The sequence below is a fragment of the Furipterus horrens genome, unplaced genomic scaffold (genome assembly GCF_987537825.1).
Source record: "Furipterus horrens unplaced genomic scaffold, mFurHor1.1.pri manual_scaffold_4, whole genome shotgun sequence".
Lineage (NCBI taxonomy): Eukaryota > Metazoa > Chordata > Mammalia > Chiroptera > Furipteridae > Furipterus > Furipterus horrens.
In genome coordinates, this window is record NW_028327174.1 from 11,996,462 (window position 1) to 12,016,227 (window position 19,766).

At 47.1% G+C, this 19,766-nt stretch overlaps 1 protein-coding gene across 3 annotated transcripts in view; it reads right to left on the reverse strand.

Annotated features, from left to right (window-relative positions):
- Positions 1–17,508: 17,508 nt before the first annotated feature.
- RIC8B (RIC8 guanine nucleotide exchange factor B) overlaps positions 17,509–19,766 on the reverse strand; it is a 100,524-nt gene continuing 98,266 nt past the window's right edge. For 2 of the 3 annotated variants that reach the window (XM_090272567.1, XM_090272565.1), the window contains one exon: positions 17,509–18,853. In XM_090272567.1, the coding sequence (XP_090128693.1) occupies positions 18,742–18,853 (112 nt within the window). In that variant the 3' untranslated portion in view covers positions 17,509–18,741. The remainder of the gene's footprint in view (positions 18,854–19,766) is intronic. The other variant, XR_016510427.1, reaches the window with a different exon arrangement.

A 19,766-nucleotide genomic window follows, 5' to 3' on the forward strand; every position in this document is an offset into this window, starting at 1 on the left:
CATCATTCTGTAATTAAGGGTTGGATTCCCGGTCAGGGCACATTCCTGGGTTGGGTGTCCAGTCCCTAGTCAAGGCCAGTACAAAGGGCCCCAGATCCATATTTCCCTCTTGCATAGAGGTTTCTCTCCCTTTCTTTCCCTCCCTTCCCCTCTCTCTAAAATCAACAAGCATGTCCTCAGATGAAAAACGGATATGGAGGCATCTCATGGCCTCCAAGGGCAGGAAGTGCTCAGAAAGGACCAGGAGCTGGTCCGTTTCCCGAGTCTGCCGATCTGCCTTCCCAAACCCTCACTCCCTCCACGAGTGGGGCGGCCTGGGCTCTGCAGGCAGCTCCCTTTCACTCTCCGTCCTCAGGAAGGGCCTGATGCTGGGCAGGAAGCGCCGCTACAGAGCTCACTGCCCTGTGGGCACTACAGGAGCTGTCAGGGGTGCAAGCGTTCAGCCACCGAGGACTCTGCTTTGTGCTTCACCTGAGATGGGGTCCAGGTATCTCGATGACCTAAACTGGAAGCTTCTGGAAAACAGATGAGAGAGAGAGAGAGAGAGAGAGAGAGAGAGAGAGAGAGAGAGAGAGAGAGAGAGGATGGGACAGCAAGACCTTGCACACGCTGCTGTAGATGGATTCATCCTCTTTGGGAAACCATTTGCCATTAGCTACTCTGTTGGAAATATCCATATCCTATGGTTCAGCATTTCTACTCATGGGTGTATAGCCAACACAGGTGAGCCCCAACCCATTGGGGCACATGCACAAGAATGTTCATAGGAAATTTATTTGTAATGGCCCCAATCTGGAAACAACCCAAATGTCTATCAACCGTGGAAGGAATAAGTAAATAGCGGTAATCATGGTATGGAAGTGAACACATCACAGATAGATATAAAGGCAAAGATGAATCTCACAACATTAAAGGAAGGAGCCAGGCCCCAAAGAATTCCTACCGTAGGCTTCCATTTATACAAAGTTCAAAAAAAAAAGCAAAAGGAAATCCCTCCATCTAGGCACGCACACGGGGGTGGTAAAATTATAAGAAGAACATGTCAGTGAGTAGGTAAAAGACAGTGATTCTCCTTGGGCAGGCAGGTGGGAAGGGGGACAAGTGTGAGGGAGGTTCCTCAGAGTGCTGGCAACGTTCTCAGCTTCTGACTTGGAGTTTCGCAGGCATGCCCTTGACGGTGATTCATTAATGCTGAACCTCTGTGTTTCATGACTCTCTGCATGTGCGTTATCCCTCGCCTCCCCTCTCCCTCCAGCACACACACATTCTCACGCATGGCTATTACCTGGACTAGAACTTGAATCTGGGTCATCCTAATCCTTACACTGCACTGGGCCTCAGCCATGGTCTTGGGACCCTCTCTCTGTCCAGACTTCTTTACCTAAATTTCTCCAGCCTCTAGGCTAGGAGCTCTAACCTGGAGTCCATGGATCCATTTCAGGAGTCTGCAAGACCCTTGATGCTGTTTGTCAAATTGTGTGCACGTGTGCCTTTTTCTGGGGAGTGGTTCCTATGTCCTTCTGGGATTCCTAGAGTGGTCTGTGGCCCAGAAAATGTTAAAAACCAACTGGCGACTCAACCGGCTTAAGCAAACAAATGGATAGCTGCACACCAGGCCTTGAACAAGGTCCTAGAAAGTGCAGGGTTGAGGTGACTGCCTGTGGCATTCCAGTTTGTAGCGCCTCAGACTGGGGACAGGGTTGGAGGGCACAGGTGCCGCCGAGAAGGCTCTGAGTGTGGGCGGCGTGGCAGCCAGGCAGGCGGAGGCTGGAGAGGCACCCAGTGACTGCCTCCGGCTAAGAGTGGGAGGAGCCGTACAGGAAGAGTCCAGGTGCTCCTCTCTAGGCCGGGGTCCACCAACCTGGCGGATTTCTGTAAGCTCCATCGTCCGGGCTCCCCTTCCTTCCGTCGGCAGCTCCCAAGGGTGGTCAGCTGGCAGGTGGCTGTCCTGCACCTGCTGTCTGACAGGCCCTTGTGTGGCTGGCTATCTGTCGTCTGTCATTGGCCCGGATTGGGTTACTCTCTACGCCCTGCAGGGATTGAACGAACCCGGGGCAGCTGCCCAGGGTCAGCTCTTCCCAGACTGCAAGCTCCCGGCCAGGGGCGGGGATGGTGGGAGATCCCACCAGGGGAAGCCTGGCCGCTGAGCTGGCCCGGCGTCGCTGTGTGTTCTGGCTGCTGGCACCCACGCTTCCACCCCAGAAAAGCTGGGGAGGGACGGGGCCTGGCGGGGACTGGGCAGGGCTGGGGGCGGGGCCTCGTGGTGGGTGGGTGGGGCTCATGTGGAGTGGGCGGGGCCTGGTGCAGGGCGTGTCGGCCCCAGGCAAGTGTCCAGCCAAACTTGGATGAACTTTTCCTGCGCCCTGGCCCTGAGAATACAGTGGTGAGCAAGATGCTGACAGCGCAGTGAGACAGACAGTAAACACATACTCGCAAATATATAATCATGTAATTACAAGTTGTGAGCAGTGTTGTGAAAGGAAAATACAGGGGACTATGTGAGCCTCCTGGGTAGACATCCCTCCGGAAGTTTCCCAGATACCGGAATCCTGGCACTGCCACTTACGAGCTGGGTGTCCTGAGCAAGACGGGTAGTCAAGCTGGATCATGACCTCTTGAGTCAGAAATGAGGCTTGACCCACGCCTTGTGTAAACTCGCCCTCAGGGACTTCCACAGGGCAGTGCAGAAAAGTGGGAGCCTTGGCAGCCTCCTGGAGTGTGTGTCTACATTTATTTATACACCTGCGTTCTGTGCCCCCTCAGCTATGATCTGAACGTCTGTGTCTCCCCCATGTTTTTATGTTGAAATCCTAATGCCCAGCCTGATCGCATTCCGAGGTGGGCGTTTGGGAGCTGACTAGGTCATGGTGGAGGCACCCTCATGAAGGGGATTAGCGCCCCTGTCCACTTCCTCCACGTGCGGGTACAACCAGGGTCCTCATCCATGCCTGTGGGCATCCTGATCCCGGACCTCCAGCCTGCAGAACTCTGAGAAATCCATTTCTATTGTGTAGAAGCCACCTGGTCTGCAGTATTTTGTTACAGCAGCCGGAATGGACTAAGACACACACCCTCCTTGGAGGAACCTCTCTGACCTTGTCCAGAACCTAAATTGGATTACAATACTGCCTAAGTGATCCCACAGGGTCCTGCGCTGCATTTCCAAGCACATGATGAACTGACTTGTAATTTCTCGTGGGCTTTCCCAGCAGCTCTAGGCTCCTTGACTCACAGATTATGTTTCAGTCTCTCTCCTTCTCACCACCAGCAGCCGCTCTGTCATCAGCATCACCGTCATCACGTCAGCACCATCGCTAACACTCAGGGCTTTCAGTGTACCCCGCACTGTTCTAACTCCTTCACGTGTGTGTTCATTCATTCGTCTTCACGCTCTGGCTCATCATAGCAACGTAATGAAGTGTTGAGTGAATAAATAAATAAGCACGATGGAAGGAGAAAACCACTGATTTTTTCTTCTTCTCTAGGACCTCTTGGAAAGCCTTACAAGAACAGGTGACTTTGAGGTGGATGTTGAAAGATGAGTTCACCCAGCAGAGAAGTGGGGATTCATCGTTCCGCAGTAGCTCGGGCAGGTATGAAGGGACAGTAGGGAAAGGCGACCAGGTGAGTGTGGCTGGGTATTGGGTGTAGGGGGTGAGGACATGGGTGGAGAAATAGTGGGACTGGAACAACCCTTGCTGGGATCTGTATAACTTCAGGCACACTTGTAAAGAAGAAACAGTTTTTGTTTTGTTTTTAATTCACCATAAACATCAGATGCCTGAAGCAGTGATCGCTAACGAAGTTGGTGACTTGCGTGTCTTCCAGGTGTGTGCTAAGAAGATATTGGAATTTCTATTTTCATTTTTGTCTTACTTTTTAACCATTTCTATGCTGGTAAAACATTTAGAACAGTACTGCACAGTGCTGTCCAGCAGAACTTCTGTGATGATAAAAATGTTTTATACCAGCACATGAAATGTAGCTGGTACCGCTGAGGGATTGAGTTAATTTTTTAAAATTTAAACGAAATATAAATAGCTGCATGTGACCACTAGATTGGATGGAGAGCACAGGTTTAGACTGCCCATTTCTACTGTAGTTCATGTGTATAAATTAATACATACATGAACAATTGTGTATACGCAGCTCAGGTTGTTACTGATGACACAGGCAATTAAAAATGTTTGCAGACCACTGGTCCACAGACCAAAGTCAAAGTATACAGCTAGAACAAAGTACTGAAAAACTGCAGAGATGGGGTAACCTGGGGGATTAGTCAGAGATGTCTTAGAATTTTAAAAATTTCAAGATTGGAAGGGGTCTTTTAGGTCCTTAGTTTTCTTGAAGAAAGTTAAGCCAAGAGGGGAGAGACCGAGACTCACAGCTTAAATCTTACTTGTGCAGACAGGCCTTCTCTGACCAGCCTTTCTACGTAACCCCCTGTCCCCTCGCCCCATTATTGTCTCTCCAGCGCTTTTCCAGTTTGTGATGATGTGATTGTTTGTTTACTTGCTTATTATCTGTGTCCTCCCAACAACTAGCCTATAAGTTCTCTGGAGACAGCACCCCGCTGGGCCTGGCGTACACTAAGCGCTGAAAAGGTACGTGCTCAAAGATTGTGGGGGAGGGGCGCGGGGCTTACACTGGGAATAATGAGAAATCTGGCTAAACACATATTGGGAGATGGGGAGAGTGGCTGAGAAAGGGCCGTAAGGCCTCTCTGAGCAGCTGGAGTCACAGGCCCGGCCCAGCAGCCCACACACGTGGTCAGTAAGTGTTGGCTAATGATGGAAAGTCAAGGCGCTTTGGGATCATGTGGGCTTGGGTTGAAGTTCCAGTTCTACCACTTCCGCTGGTATAACCTTAGATGGTTTATTCAACTTGTGTAAGTAGTTTCCTCCGCTGTAAAATGAGGAAAATAACAATACCCCTTCATAGAGTAGTTAGATTTAAGACTATTATAATGTATTTAAATAAATGTATAGTAAGAACTAGTACATAGACTATATATACTCCATAGTACAGATACTACACAGAGAGCTTTGATTCACTATTTATTGAATGAATGAATGACCTCGATGATATACAAGGGTCAGGGGGGAACAGCCATGGAATAAAAGGACTGATATTCTGTGATGAAACACTCATTACAGCCTCAGCCGTGACTAATCACATAGAAATCTGATGCATTAAGTTGTCCCTTTGAAAATATAGGGTTACTTACTGCAAAGCAATTTGTGTGGATGTAACAAAAGCTTTAAGAATGTTTATTCCTTGTCATTCAGTAATTCCACTTCTAAGAATTTACACGAAGCAAGTAATAAGAGATACAAAGATTTACTTACAGAACCACTCACTGATGCCATTATCGTCGGCAGCCGTCCGTCTCGAGAGACGATGGTGTAGCTTCTTAAGAGTCTATCTGCACCGCCGAGAATGGCTGTGCAGTCCGACTCGGGAGTGACATGGTATCTGTCTCCTCCCGTGTTGAATCGACATCTTGCGATGACGCTGAAGCTACAGAGCCTGGGCAGGGTGATATGGAGGGTCTGCTGTTGCCCATGCAGCAGACCCCCCCTCTCTTCGCAGCTGAAGGGTCCAAGGGAAAGACGGAGTCAATACAGCTTGGCTTCAGGTGCGCCGCAGGAGTTGCCGGTGTTGACTGCAACGTCAAACCGCCTTAGGGACTCCGGCTCCGGATTTTCTGTCGGGGTTTACTCCCTTAGCCTTTCCCCTGAAGAGGTATGCCGCAAGGCAGCGGAGGTTTTTTGGAGTCAGAGTTTTCCTTCTCTAATGCCATTATAGTAAGGCGCAAATATAACAAACGTAAACACGAAGCAACCTAATCATCCAGGGGGATGTTTATGTAAAGGACAGTACAGCCACATGAAGCAATACTACGCAAGTTACTAAAAACCAAGAGTTTCAGAATTCAATAAAACTGGGGAAGATGTTCATGTTATAATAGAAGGAGCTGACACTATGACCACAATTGGAAAATATGTTTTAAAAAAGACTAGAAAGATGCACTAAACTCCTAGCTGTGATTGACCTTGATTGGTAGGCCCGTGACACACAGGTCTGCCTGCCGATGTTCCTGTCACTGGCCTTGGCTCCTTGGTGCAGCTCAGTCACCACAGCTTCAAGGGCCGCCGTCCTTCTGAGCGCCAGGAGATTGCTCCACGTGCGCGGACTCAGATGCACTGTTGAGACTAGAAGGGCCTTCTGCCAAACCTCAGTGTGACTCCTCCACCCATGAGTGGACTTGAGAAGAAGACTCTCATTGAGAGGGCAGAAGGGGTGGGGGGAAGGATAGGACTTGAGAGCTGGAAAATCTAAATTTAATCCCTGGCTTGGCCACAAATAGCGGGGTGACTTTGGCCAAGTTCCCACACCTCTCTGGACCTTGGTTCCATCATCTGTATGTATGGGGAGTGGACCTAGATGAACTTCAAGGTGCCTTCAGGTTTCAACATCCTCTGGTCTCCTTTCATTTAACCAGTATTTGTCAAAAACTTTGTGCCAGACACTAGGAATAAATGGGGAACCAGGCAGTGGTCTGTCCTCTTTTTAGTAACCTCTGTAAACTATAATAGAATTTTAGCAATATTGTTGACTCATCATTTCCTAAATTGAGCCTCCCTTTCAGTTTTCTCACCACTTCCTCTTCAAACTTTTATTTTTGCATTTTTGCATCATTGAGATTGATGCATTTAAATTCTGTTCAGTAATGATACTTCAGCCTCCCAGACTTTGTCAGTTCATTAATTCTAAACATTTTAAATCAATAACTATTCTTCATCACAGAGTCAAGTTTTTGCCTTTGAGTATTTATTTATTTTTTTGGTGCGTAATTTTTTACTTCCTGAAGTTTCAGATTGCTTTTTTTCCTTTTTCTTACACAATTTGCCTGCCTCACATTTTCCATTTAAAAAGAGAATTGTTCCCCATGGCAGCTATGGCAGTAGGGTTGAATCCAGGAGCAGAGCCGCTGTGCACATCATGGGAGACAGGACTTGTTATAGGAGCTGCACCACATTATGGGTCTAGGCCTGTCCCCACCACGTGTGAGAAAACTGCCCCTTGCACCCCAAATTTCTCTCAAGTTCCTCTGGCTCATGCATTCGCGGAGACAAGAGCCTTGCTACTCGGTGTGGTGGGCAGACCAGCATCATTGGCCTCACTTGGGATGATGTTACAAATGCAGGATCTCGCCCACCCAGCCCAGTGCATCAGAATCTGCATGTTAGCCAGGTTCCCGGCACATCCAGTCAAATATGAGAAGCACTGATCTGGGCTACCCTGTGGAGCCCCCCATTTTCTTCCTGGCCATTCCAGCTCACTACTATGAAATCTGTCACCATTGCCCCTAAAACTGCTAGCTTTACCCCTGAGGCCCCTCAGAGCCAATACCCTCAATGCCTGAGAAGTCACTGTCATTGTTGTTAATAATAACATTAATAATAATAATAGATACTATTTATTGATCACTTACTATGTGCCTGGTATGGGGCTAAGCACTTTAATGCATTGTCTCATTTCATGCTCAGAACAAGACTTTATTGCATGAGTATTATAATCTCCACATAGTAGATAAAAAAACGAGGTTCAAGAAATCGTTTGCCCAAAGTCACAGTGCAAGTAGCTGATATACCGAGGAGAAACATCCAAGCTTGTATGACTCCAGAGTCTGTACTTTTTTGTAAATCCTTGCCCAAGGACATTTTTCCTTCTTCTTTTTTTTTTTTTTTTTTTAGAGAGAGGACGGGGAAGAGAGAAACGTCAATGCGAGAGAGAAACATCACTGTTTCAATTGGTTGCCCCGCATACACGCCTGGACTGGGCTTAAAACCCACAACCTAGGTATGTGCTGTGCACAGGAATCAAACCTGCAGCCCTTATGGTTATGACATGAAGCTCCAACCTACTGAGCCACACCGGCCAGGACCAGAGTCTGTATTTTTAAAACATGGAGATAGAACATACATACAGGCACATGCACCTCTCATAAATGTGGGTGCCCATCAGGTGCTCTGCATGCTCCCTTCCAGGCAAGAGCCTTCCGAGGGTCATTTCTACCCTGGCTTCTGCCTGTACAGGTTGGTTGCTTGTTTTGTACCTTCACATAAATGGAATGAGATTACACGATTGTCTCCTTAGTCATCATAGAGCTGCTGATTTTTATGAGATAATAATACATTTCCTTTTCTCTCTCTCTTTTTTTAAAGATTTTATTTATTTTTAGAGAGTGGGGGAGGGAGGGAGAGAAACATCAATGTGTGGTTGCCTCTCATGCGCCCCCAACTGGGGACCTGGTCTGCAACCCAGGCATGTGCCCTGACTGGGAATCGAACCAGGGACTTTTTGGTTTGCAGGTCGGTGCTCAATCCACTGAGCCACACCAGCCAGGGATGTTTCTGTCTCTTGAAGCCAGATTGTGTGGAGTTTTCTGTTCTGTGCAAACTCATGGACACCACTTGCTTTAAAGTTGGTGCCCACCAATATCTGAGTTGTGGTGCCAGAAAAGTTAGGAATGCCTTTCTAGAAGCGTCTGCCGTGCGTGTCCTGTGAAGGAGCGCTTGTGCGTCCGGTCCCCGAGGCAGACAGCCTCCCGAGCCGGCGGGCTGTGTAAGCAGGAGCCTGGGCTTTGGAGACCAGCGCCCCCGGAGGGGAAGGCCGGCTGCCTTTTCACGTGGTGCCTCGAACCTTAGGTCTCATCTCTGTACAATGGGAACCGAGGATCCCATCTTGCCTCCCAGGGTGTTTGAGAGACTGAAGTGAGTTGACGGAAGGGGAAGTTTTCATCAGCAAAGGGCCGCACAGAAGTTCCTGCCAAAGCTGGTCGGTCCCTCTGGTCTCCGGGCCCCCGCTGCCATGTTTTCTCATAACCTGACACAGCCTCACACCGGGTGGATCACCTGCTTTTCTGTCTCTGCTAAATGCGAGGCCCAATGGCCCTGAAGGAGAAGTGTGTCTGAGTTTCCCGGGGACATGTCTCTCCACCAGACGGCCCCCGCCCCCTACCTGGCGGGGCTCCCTGGAGCCCTGCTTTGCCCGGCTGTTGGCTTTGTTGTGTCTCTGGGCTGCTCACCCCCCTCTCCTAGGGCCGCTTTTGCTCATTTCTCCGGGGAGCTGCCTAGCTGCAGAGAAAGGCCTTTGGAACCCTCCTCTTTTCACTCAGCCTTTATTGAATTCCACCTCCATTTTTTTCTCTCCTTTCCAAATAGGAACATCATTTATCTTGGACTTTAAGTTGCAGAGGTCCCGAAGAGCTTTCTCTTTTCCCAGCTGCATTTGTTGACAGGCAGGCAATCTGCTTCTTGCCTCCAGCCCCTCACCCCGCAGGCAGGCCATAAAGTGTCCACAGCTGTGCCCTTTATTACCCTGCTCTTTCTATGCCCACAAGGGGGACGCGCTGAAATATAGCACAGTCATTACCGCGGACAAAAAGGGACAATTTTAAAACATTTTTGCTTTTCATCGGGGAAGCCCACGGCACAAAAGAAAGTGCATCATTTTATTGTAAATGCTTTTTAAATATGGGTCACTTGGCCGTTGTCAGCTCCAAAGGACGGAAGAGTTCAAAGCGTGAAAGCAGTCACAGGGATACCCCTTTTTCCCCTTTGCCTTTTAAATTATGCTAATTGACACCAAGGAAAGCAGGGAGGGGTTTCTCCCACCAGCCTACCCGCTCCGTGGCCAACTACCTCCCTCCTCTTCTTACAGTGAAGAGCATGTGAAAGAAGTTGGCCAGGCCAGGAATGGCAGCCTGCCGGCCGCCAGGAGGGTCTTTTTCCTTTTGCTTCCGTTTCGGAAGTATTGCGACGAGGAGGAGGCTTGTGGTCTGGTCTTTGGGGACGGGGTGGTTTTTTCACCTGCGGTGGAGAGGAGACTCCCACAGTGTTGGCAGAGGTGGCCGCCTGCAGGCTGCCTGTGTGTGCCGGGAAGCCTGGGCCTGACAGATGCAGGGGGCAGTGCAGAGGGCGGGAGGGGTGAGTGGAGGCGGGCGAGGCCGGTGGAGTGGTCTCTCTTCCGAGCGTGGGGCCCTCAGAAATCTTAAGGGATGATATTGATGTGATGATTGTTAGGGGGACGAGGAGAGAGCAGAGACTGAAATGCACATGTTCAGGGAAGAATGCCCAAAGGTGTGACGTCCCCTCCGTGCCCACCTCCTCCTGGGACCAGACCTGGCTGGGCCCCTGGAGAGCGAGCAGGTGAGGACCGAGCTCACGGGGCCTGGCTCTGATGAATGCAAGGTCTGCCCACACAGCTCTCGGAGCCACAGGGCCCCCGACTGTGAACTGGGGGTGAGCGGCCCTGGGAACGGCGGGGAGCTGCAAGTGGAGGGCCACCGATGGTTGGTGAAGATGTTTGATGGAACGGATTCTGAATCCCGAAGTGGAGCCCTGGGATGGGATATCTGGGCTACACGCATGGCTAGAATTTGCCAAGATATTCAGACTCGAAACTGACAATGACATGATATCAAGGGATGCTCAGAAGGGCTCCAGAGATGACAAAGAAGCAGACGCAGGTGGGGTCAGGCTGCTGAGCCCAGGGACACTCCCCTGATGGGCGGAGACCTAGGATCGGTCAGGCTGGGTTTGAGAGCATCTCAGCTGCTAAGTGACCTGACCTTTAGGCCTCCAGTCCCAGCTGCCCATTAGGAATGATCCCAGTGGCTACGCCCTCAGGTTATGGTGAGGACTAAAGTGAGACTAATCACGTAAAGCCCTTGGTGTCACAGAGTGAATCCTTATCACATTTAATTCTTCTAATTCCTGGGGACTTGGAGGTGAGAAATGAAGCCTGGTGATGACATTCCTCCTCTCCCCCACTTCTTGCCTGCTTGCCAGAAGCGGGAAAGAGGCAGGGTTTAGCACAGTTTCTTAAGGACTAGCCGTAAATGAATTCGTTAGACAGTGTGGGTTTGTAAACCAGAATTCCTGGTGTGAAATTCCTGGTCTGCCAATTCTAGCTTTGTGACTTGGGACAAGTGATTTTCTCTTTCTGAGTCTCAACTTTCTCACTGGTTAAAGGGTGTAAGAGTCCTTACCTTTTGAGTATTATGTGAGATAATGTCTAGTATTTGTTTCTCTCTTCTTTCCTGTCTTGAAGAAAGCAACAGTATACAGTAAAAGTGGCTGCTGATATGCAGAAGGTAATGAGAAGGAAGGGAAAACTTTAAAAATAAACTACACAGGAAGATTTTCCAGGGAAAACACTTACTGCTGAATTATTTAAAATGCTGTCCTGAGATTTACCTCCACTACGGGTCTCACATTTCGGCTTCTACTGTTATCACTCTGCTTGACAATGCTGCTGCTGCTGCTGCTGATGATGATAGCAAACTGTGACATTGCTATTTACAATAAATATATGTATTTGGTATTTGACCCATCTCTTACACAGAGCTCCTGAACCCCCTGGCATTTCCTAAGTCATGAGAGTGATCAGGTGTTATTTGTTATGTTATTGAGATGAGTTTTGGATGGGGGCTGGTTGCCAGAAGAACCAAACCAGGTGATTAGAGGGTTGGAACTTTCAGTCCCACCCCTTGACCTCCCGGGTGTAGGGCCAGGTTGAATCAATCACAAATAGCCAATGATTTAATCAACGATGCCTGTGCTAGAGAGTCTCTATAAAAGCCCAAAAGGATGGGCATTCAGAGAGCTTCCAGGTGGGTGAACACGTGGAGGTGCTGCTGGGAGAGTGGGGTCCCTGGAGAGGGCGCGGGGGCTTTGGGCCCTTCCCCACACCTGGCCCTGCGCAGCTCTTCCATCTGGTTGTCCCTGAGTTGTGTCCTTTTACAACAGATCCGTGATCTCGTAAGTATAATGTTCATCTCAGTTCTGCGAGCTGCTGTAGAAAATAAGTTGAACCCAAGGAGAGGAGGTTCTTGGTGCCTCCTGTCTACAGCTGGTTGGTCAGTAGCACAGACGACAACCAGGACTTGGGATTGGCGTCTGAGATGGAGAGTTGGGGGCAGTCCCCTGGGACTGAGCCCTTACCCTGCGGGCCTGGATGTTGTCCTCAGGTGTCAGCATTGAGTGAATTGCAGGACGCCCAGCTGGTTGCGGAGAAGTGCTTGCCTTCGAAGGCTTCAGTTTTTCAGTATCTTGTGTCTTCTTTCTATGTCAGTTATCCCTTGCTTACCTAATTTTGAGTTTCCAAAATTCTGTTGATGGGTCTTTTCGTCTGTCATTTCCTTTCTCATTCTCTTCCTACTGGGCTTAAGCCATACTGTAAACATCCACTTGCTGCCCATTTACTGGGCTTTCAGGAGGTGGTCAAGGTACATGCAGGTGTTCAAACCTCTCTGTTTAACCAGAAGTGTCTCCAATTAAAATTACTTTTAATTTCTTCTTGCATATATGTGCTTAAAAATGTTCTTTATGGCTCATAGAGTCTCCCCCTCCTTTCTCTCTCTTCATTTTCACTGTTGAACAGTTGGTGACCTTGTGTGGCTCACATACATTTTTAGTATGAAATTTACTTCATTGATTTCCATTGCTTAATGTACTTTTGGTATAAAAATTGATTCATTTAATACTACAATAGTAACATTTTATTTAACCACATAGAAATCACAGACATTAAACCACAGTAAAATTTTTACTTTTAAGAGTGTTTTGGGTAAAATAAAGTAGTGGTGTTTTAAATCTATCAATATGTATTTTTCTTTCCTGAGTCCACAACTTTATTGCTAATGAGCTTATTCTTTGTCTTGAGGTAGAGGGGTGAATGAGGAGGGAATTAGAATTGTTACAGAAGAAAAGAAAAAAAATGAGAAAATGTTTAGTTTTCTGGTGTGTTTGTGTTACATCTTGAAGACAAAATTATGGTCTTGGAGGTTACCATTGATTGCAAAAAAAAAAAGGATTTTATAAATTCCTTGGTCTCCCTGGGTGATGTAACCAGACCTAGGTTCGGTTGTAACTGAGACCCCACTATATCTCCATTCTTTCCACAGCGTGGTTGTTCATCACCTTCCTACACAAAAACCACCCAGCATTCTCTCACTACTGTGCTAGTTTGCTGTGAGTCTCTGATGCTTGTTGCCAGGAGTTCTAAGTCTTTTCAATTGTGAGAGTTTTTTAAAGCCTGAACTTTGTGGGTGTCCTTTCCACATGGTAGCTGTTCATCATTAGTATATTTTGATTGAGAAAATATAGTCAGAAGAGATAGGCACAAGAATACCCTGAACTAACACTTATGAACTTTTATTCATCACATCAACATATATATATATATATATATATATATGTATATATATATATATATATATATGCATGCAGTGTTTGTAAAATAGTGGTTGATGTCCAAGACATTGTTTGTTCACTTTGTGAATGATGTTTGGTGACCATACACATTTTGTATATTCTTTGAAATAACTCATAGCCCCATCCTCCTGCTCCTAAACCCAAAGCTGCTTAGTTCACAGGTTGGGAAGCCCGTTTTCAGAGTATCTTTTCCGCAAACTCATTCACATTTGAGTTTAAATGAGCTTTCTTTCCTTTCTCCAATACCCGGTTGTGTTTATTCCACGTTCGTTTCTCGACTCCACCCCCTTTTCTATACCTCCTGCCACTGCTCCAGTCCCACCCCACCAACCCCTCCCTCGAACTGAAGCAGCAGCCTTCTACCTGCTCTTCTCTGTCCCTCTTCCAACCCATTCTCCATACTGCAGGAAGGGTGATCTTTCTGGCTGTGTCCTTTCTTTGCCTGGCATGCTCCTACTCAGGTGGGAGCCTGGTTCTCCTGCACGTGAGCTCACACTCAGCCCAGATGTCACTTCTGAAACTGTGCTATTCGAACCCAAAGTCCTCCCGGCGTCTGTGGCTCTTTGTAATAGGCTCTGGTCATGGACTTCTCACACCGCAGACACTCTGGACACGGACGTTTAGTCACGTTTGTGTCTCCATCTTGAACAGAGCCTGGTATGTCATAGACGCCTAGTAACTGTTTACTGGACACATTCACGTGAATTGGCGTGCGTGCGAGTATGGGCCTCTCGGAGGCTCGCTCTTGGATGGGGTTCTCGCTATTGTAGGGAGATGGGACTGGAGTGTGGAACAGTGGGCTACAACCCTTGTCCCAATTCTGTTTTTCCCCATTTCAATCCCTTCTGAATTCTTTTCTCCCAAATAAATTGACTTGATTACATTTTTCTCTGATTGCAAAAGCAACACATAGCATAGTATTTACAACAGGTTTGAGTTGAAATTTTTGCTACTTACCGGCTGTGTGTCTTGCTTTTTATAGTACTCAGCATCTTCATCTGAAAAGTGGGAGTTATTAGAATAGTAAGATTGTTATGAAGATGAAGTTAGAAAGTGTGTGTCAGTGCTTAGCACAGTGCCCAGCACAGTGACGGCGCTCATGGCTCTTCCACGCGGGAAACGTAACGGTCTTAGAGACCTGGATACAGCCAGAGCCTGTGGCCCAGGGTCTTCACTGTGCTGCAATGAACGGGAAACACCGACCTGATGCCAGAAGCCTTGGAGAAGAGTTTTGGTGGTTCTCTTTAGGACAGCCTTTCTCCACCGGGGTTCATCTGACCCACAGAGCTCAGAAAACGGCCGCAGTGACTATTTCCTCTCCCCTGGGGATGCTGCACAACCTCCGCCACCCTAGGTTCACAGGAAAGCTGATTCGCTATATACAGTGAGTAACTTGGGACATGGAGCCTTAACCTCCCCTCCCTGCTGAAGAAAGACTGCTCAGTGGCTTACTGACACCTCGGGGCAGGGACTCAGCACAGCACACCAGTCACACCCTCCTGAGGCCTCTCCCTTTCCTTCAAACTTCTCCCTACGGCAGTTGTTAAAATCTCTCCCTCCTACACCCATGGTTTGTTCCTAGAACATCACTCCTTTATTCCTTGTCCTTCGCTGTATGGTGCTCACAACATACCCAACTGTTCTGACAGGCGTCCCCTTGCTGTTCTTGGAAGAGTAAGCCCTCTCTCCACCTCTGGAGTTATAGTGAAGAATAGATCCGAGGAAATTACTGCCAACAACTAGACTAACAGCAGTACATGTGACTGATAGCTTGTCTTTTTTATCCACATGTTTTTTAGTCACCTGATCTCTTGCTAGCTTCAAGCACCTCTCCTTGATGAAAACCAGAGGATTATCTGGGCACTTAACCTGTCATGATCTGTTATCGAGGTTTCTACAAGTCTGGTGCCACACGGCAGGGCACACCTGTCTTCCTGGTGCTATTTCTATTTCTTGTTGCTCTTTGGAGCTCCCAGGGTTCATGCTGTCTCCCAGGAAGATAGCAGGCACCTTTCTTTTTTTGGGGGGGGGAGGGGGCGGTGAGGGGTAGGTCATAAGGTCTTCTGTTAGTGAAGAATAACATAGGGTAAGCAATTAGTATTTACTGCAATTCACATAATGGAGTATCATATAGCCATTAATTTTTGAAGAATATTTATTGACACGGGAAAATGCTCACAATATGTTAAAGAAGAAAAGCAGGATACAAATCTGTAAATACAGCATGATCCCAAATCTTGTAGTAAAATAAATTATATATGCATAGAAAAAACAGGACAGAAATACACTAAAACATTAACAGTGAACTATCTCAGGGTGGTGGGGTTTGGGGTAAATTATTTTTTAAATTATTTTCTGCATTTTTCCAAACTTTCCACAATGAACATATATTCCTTTTATAATCAGGGTGGAGGGTGGGGAAGGATGTCAATGCAGGTGACACCCAGTACTAGGAGGTGGCAAGACTGATGTGGTAGTCGGGGGATACTTGGTACTTGTACCCGTCAGACCGTGTCCTCGTGTACAAAGGAGGGATAACACCTGTCCTGCCCGCCTCCCAGGGCCACTGGGTGTGTAGAAGGGTCTCAAGTGTCTATTGATTGTTACTCGAAAGCAGCAGCTCAAGTGCCTTGTTTTAGGACACATTCCTCCACACTGTTCCAAAGGTCAGGAGGGATGGGCCGCAGGGGCCTGTGGAGTGCGGCTGGCCAGTGTGTTCCCGTCACCCCCACTGCAGGCCAGCAAGCCAGGGGCACGTCCGCGGCAAGCCTGCAGCCCCGGTCTCCGGCCTGAAGGACTCTGGGGCCTCGTCTGTGCTGCACTACCGAGCAGATTTCCCACTCACGTGCCAACACCACATCACCTCCCCAGGTTCTTGAATCTGGTTCTGCTGAAGTAGTTATTGCTTAAAATGGCCTGAGAATCACCACTCGCCCAGCATTCCAGAGTTGTGAGGAGGCACAAGGTGGACCCAGGTGGGCAGCGTGGTGAAGGGGAAGGAGAGCGGTTAGGGGTCAGGTCGGCTGGAGTTGGACTGATTTGCCATGTGACGCTGGGTAACATGCTTCCTGGAGATGATCTCTAATATGAGATGCGATGCAGTTACATGAGATAACACACACAGACAACCCAGCGTGCAGTAAGCACGCAACAGAGGTTGGTTTTCTTTCTCTGTGCGGGGGGAGGTCACTTTCAGCCTCTCCCTCTGCAAATTCTTTCTTCAAAATCAAAGCTTAGTGGCCAACGCGGGGAAACTGAAAACGAAGCAGAAGCCACGGAGAGCCAGAGCACAGCTACGTAAACAGGACTTCAAACACGGACTCTGCATGAGGCTGGTGAGACGCTTTCATTAAACATGTCTTCATCTAGGGAAGCTGACGCTCGTGCCAAAGCTATTTGATTGTAGAAATTACAAAAATACTTTAAAAGTGCACTTGTAGAATGAAGTAACAAAAATACTTAAAATTCTTTTCTAAGCTTTTTTCACTTGATCTAAAACTATAAATTGCCAAGTTTCATTTTCTTTACTGTTGTTAAAACACAAGTCAACCAACATCATCTATTCCCAACTATTCTGGATGAAAATCCAAAAACATATTGTAGTCTTCCTACATTTTTTAATAGAACATCCTAGATTTAGTTTCTTTGAAGAAACTCAGGGTTATCATTTTGAGAATTAGCCCATGGGCCAACCTGTTATATAGATACTCGCAGGCTCAACAAGAGGGTCCTTTGGGAAACAAGCTGCCCCCATCTGCGACACCTTGCCGCCTTCCTGTCCTGTGCTCAGCTGGCCTTCGCTGCTGTGACTAGGCCTGCCTTCCAGCTAGCACACCTCCTTTGCTATTTTCCTGTGGACCTGAAAGCCAGATAACGAACACGTTTGAAACGTATGCAAATTTTAGTAAAGAGGCAAAGAGACTCTTGAGGCTTCCTCCTGTGAGTAAACTGCAAGAAATGTTTGACATTTCTTTTGGCAGCTCAAAGGCATTTAAAAACATCATTCCTGATTTGTTGTTTTGCCAGAGGAGTGACTTCTGGACAGGTGACATTTTTCACTTACATTCCATGTACCAATCCTTACAAGGCTACTATGATAAGTGAGATAATGGACGTAAAAGCACTTTAAAAAAACATTAACTGTGAAATAGTACTGTTTATCCCACATATCTGTAAAGAAACACACACAGATGGCTAATTTGAATCAACCCCAATGTTTTATTTAAAGTTTTAAAAGGCAGTGGTTAAGCACATTATCTATGTGTATATATGTATGTATACAAACATACATACATATATAAAAGGAAACCAACCCCTTTTCAACTTTAGCCACTGATTAATTAGGCTCACTGATTCATTTTCTACTTCTTCATATGACCAATTTTAAAAGTAAAAATAAACAGCCGTAATCAGTTTAATAGTAACTATTTGTGTTTCTTTTCTTTTAAATAAATAAGGTTACCATTAAACTGATCATATGGTAGAAAGGTAGAACACACACACACCAGCACACACACAGTCCCAATTTAAAACGTGACATATGAATGACCTATATGTACAAAAGGGTGCTGCTGACTATCCCTAGCCCCAGCAGAGGCCACAGAACTCCCAGTATTCAGGAGTCCCCATTCCCTCTGCTGGGTTGGAGGACATGTGTTCCTGGCACCCTGAGTTAGACCTCAGAATGCATGCTCCCCATGCAATCATACAAATGGGGTTCAGTTCTATGGGACTAGTGTTCAGGTATGCGAAGGAATAAATAGGCATTTGTAGCTGCCTCAGAACTAAGCCATCACTTATAACTCTTTATAGGGAGAAATGTATTCTGAAGTTCTAGATCAGTGACATACAAACTTAAAGTGTAACCAGTTTGCAAGTCTGGGGCTGTGTGTGTGCGTGTGTGTGTGCGCGTGTGTGCGCGCATTTCTATGTATTTATACAAAATTGAAACAAAGAGTGGGGCTCGGTTTACGGAGCAGCTGCTGGCTTCCATGCAGTCAGTCCTGATCTAGCCAGTCACTTGCCTCAGCCCTTATTTAGCAGCTCATTCTGCTTCTCGCGTGCCTCCGCCTGCTGGAGAGATTCAGACGGGCAGCTCATACAAGTGACAGGAAGGACGCGGCTAAATCTTCTGCTAAGAATCTTGGTGAAGGGGTCTGCCAGACTCGGCCAGGGCTGCTTTACAGAAGGAAGTCCTTCGGTTCCATCCTGGGGCGAAGGCGTTCTTCTCCCGCTGCCAGCCCCGCAGCTCCATCTAACTGCAGCTCGGTGTGAATGCCTCAGTATCGCAAAAACACAGGTCACCTCTTAAGTAGGCTGGATTCTCAACGAGTAAACCAGTTAATGTGTTTCTAGCCAAAGCAAGGGCATAAATGTTTGAGAGAAAAGATTCCCCTGGAGCTACAGAGAAAAGATGCTGATAAAAGCAATATTGAGAGTTGAGCAGGTGACGCTTTCAGTCTGTGTCAGAGCTGGTCTCTTCGATGACTGAGTACTGGGTGAGCGCTTCCTCCAAAGGCGTTATTGTCCCGTCAGGTTTTAGTCCCATTGGTTTAAGCAACTCCTCTCTGGAAAAAAGAGATAAAAGAAAGAAAGAAAAAAAAAAAGTATTCACCAGCATCACACACACACCCCTCCCTCCGGCCCCACTCCATATCCTTTTAAAAGGAGAAGTCTTTAAAAACCAAAGTATTTTTCCTCAAGCTCTCTGCGTGTTTGTAACAGGAAAGATGAAAGGGGCATGGAAAGAGAAAGAGGGAGATAAAAGACTTCATTCACACAGGCCAAACCTACTAAGCCAATTAAAAGTCTGAAAAGTCAAGGTCTAAATGGGCTCAGGACAAGGAGCAGGTCTCTTCTGTTTTTAATAATTAACTTTTGTTTTTCCTTTTGTGGATTTGTTTTGTTTTGGTGAAGTTGAAGCTACCAAAATTTCACCTGCCCCAGTGGGCCAGGCATACAATTAAATGGCTGATTTGATATGTGTAGCTTTCATTCAATGAAAAAAAAATGTCAAATTCGATTTTGCGTCTCCAACAGCTAGCGATACATAAGTACTTAATTCATTTCAATTCAGTTGGCCTTCCCCAACTTTCTCCCTCCCTTTTCTTTCCTTCTTTCTCTCTCTCTCTCTCTCCTTCTTTTGTAAAAACACCATTGCTTTTGTTTGTGGCACTTTAATTATGAGACTGACAGCCATTTTAATCTCTTCAAAGCTTCCCCACTGCCCCTGTCCAGCTAATCCAATTATATCTACTCCACAAGTTACAGCCTCATCTAAAGATGATTAATTATTGATTAAGCCAATCAAAAAGCATTAGGAAAGATTTATTTAATCTCTTCACAGGCTCTGATTTATTACATGGAGATTATGGCAAATGTACCTGTTGAGCTGCTAACCCTAGTCCTCCTCCTGCCCCCGAAGGTGAGCAGTGCACTTGAAGTGGAGCCTTGAATGGGCACATGAGCTGCTTAAAAGTG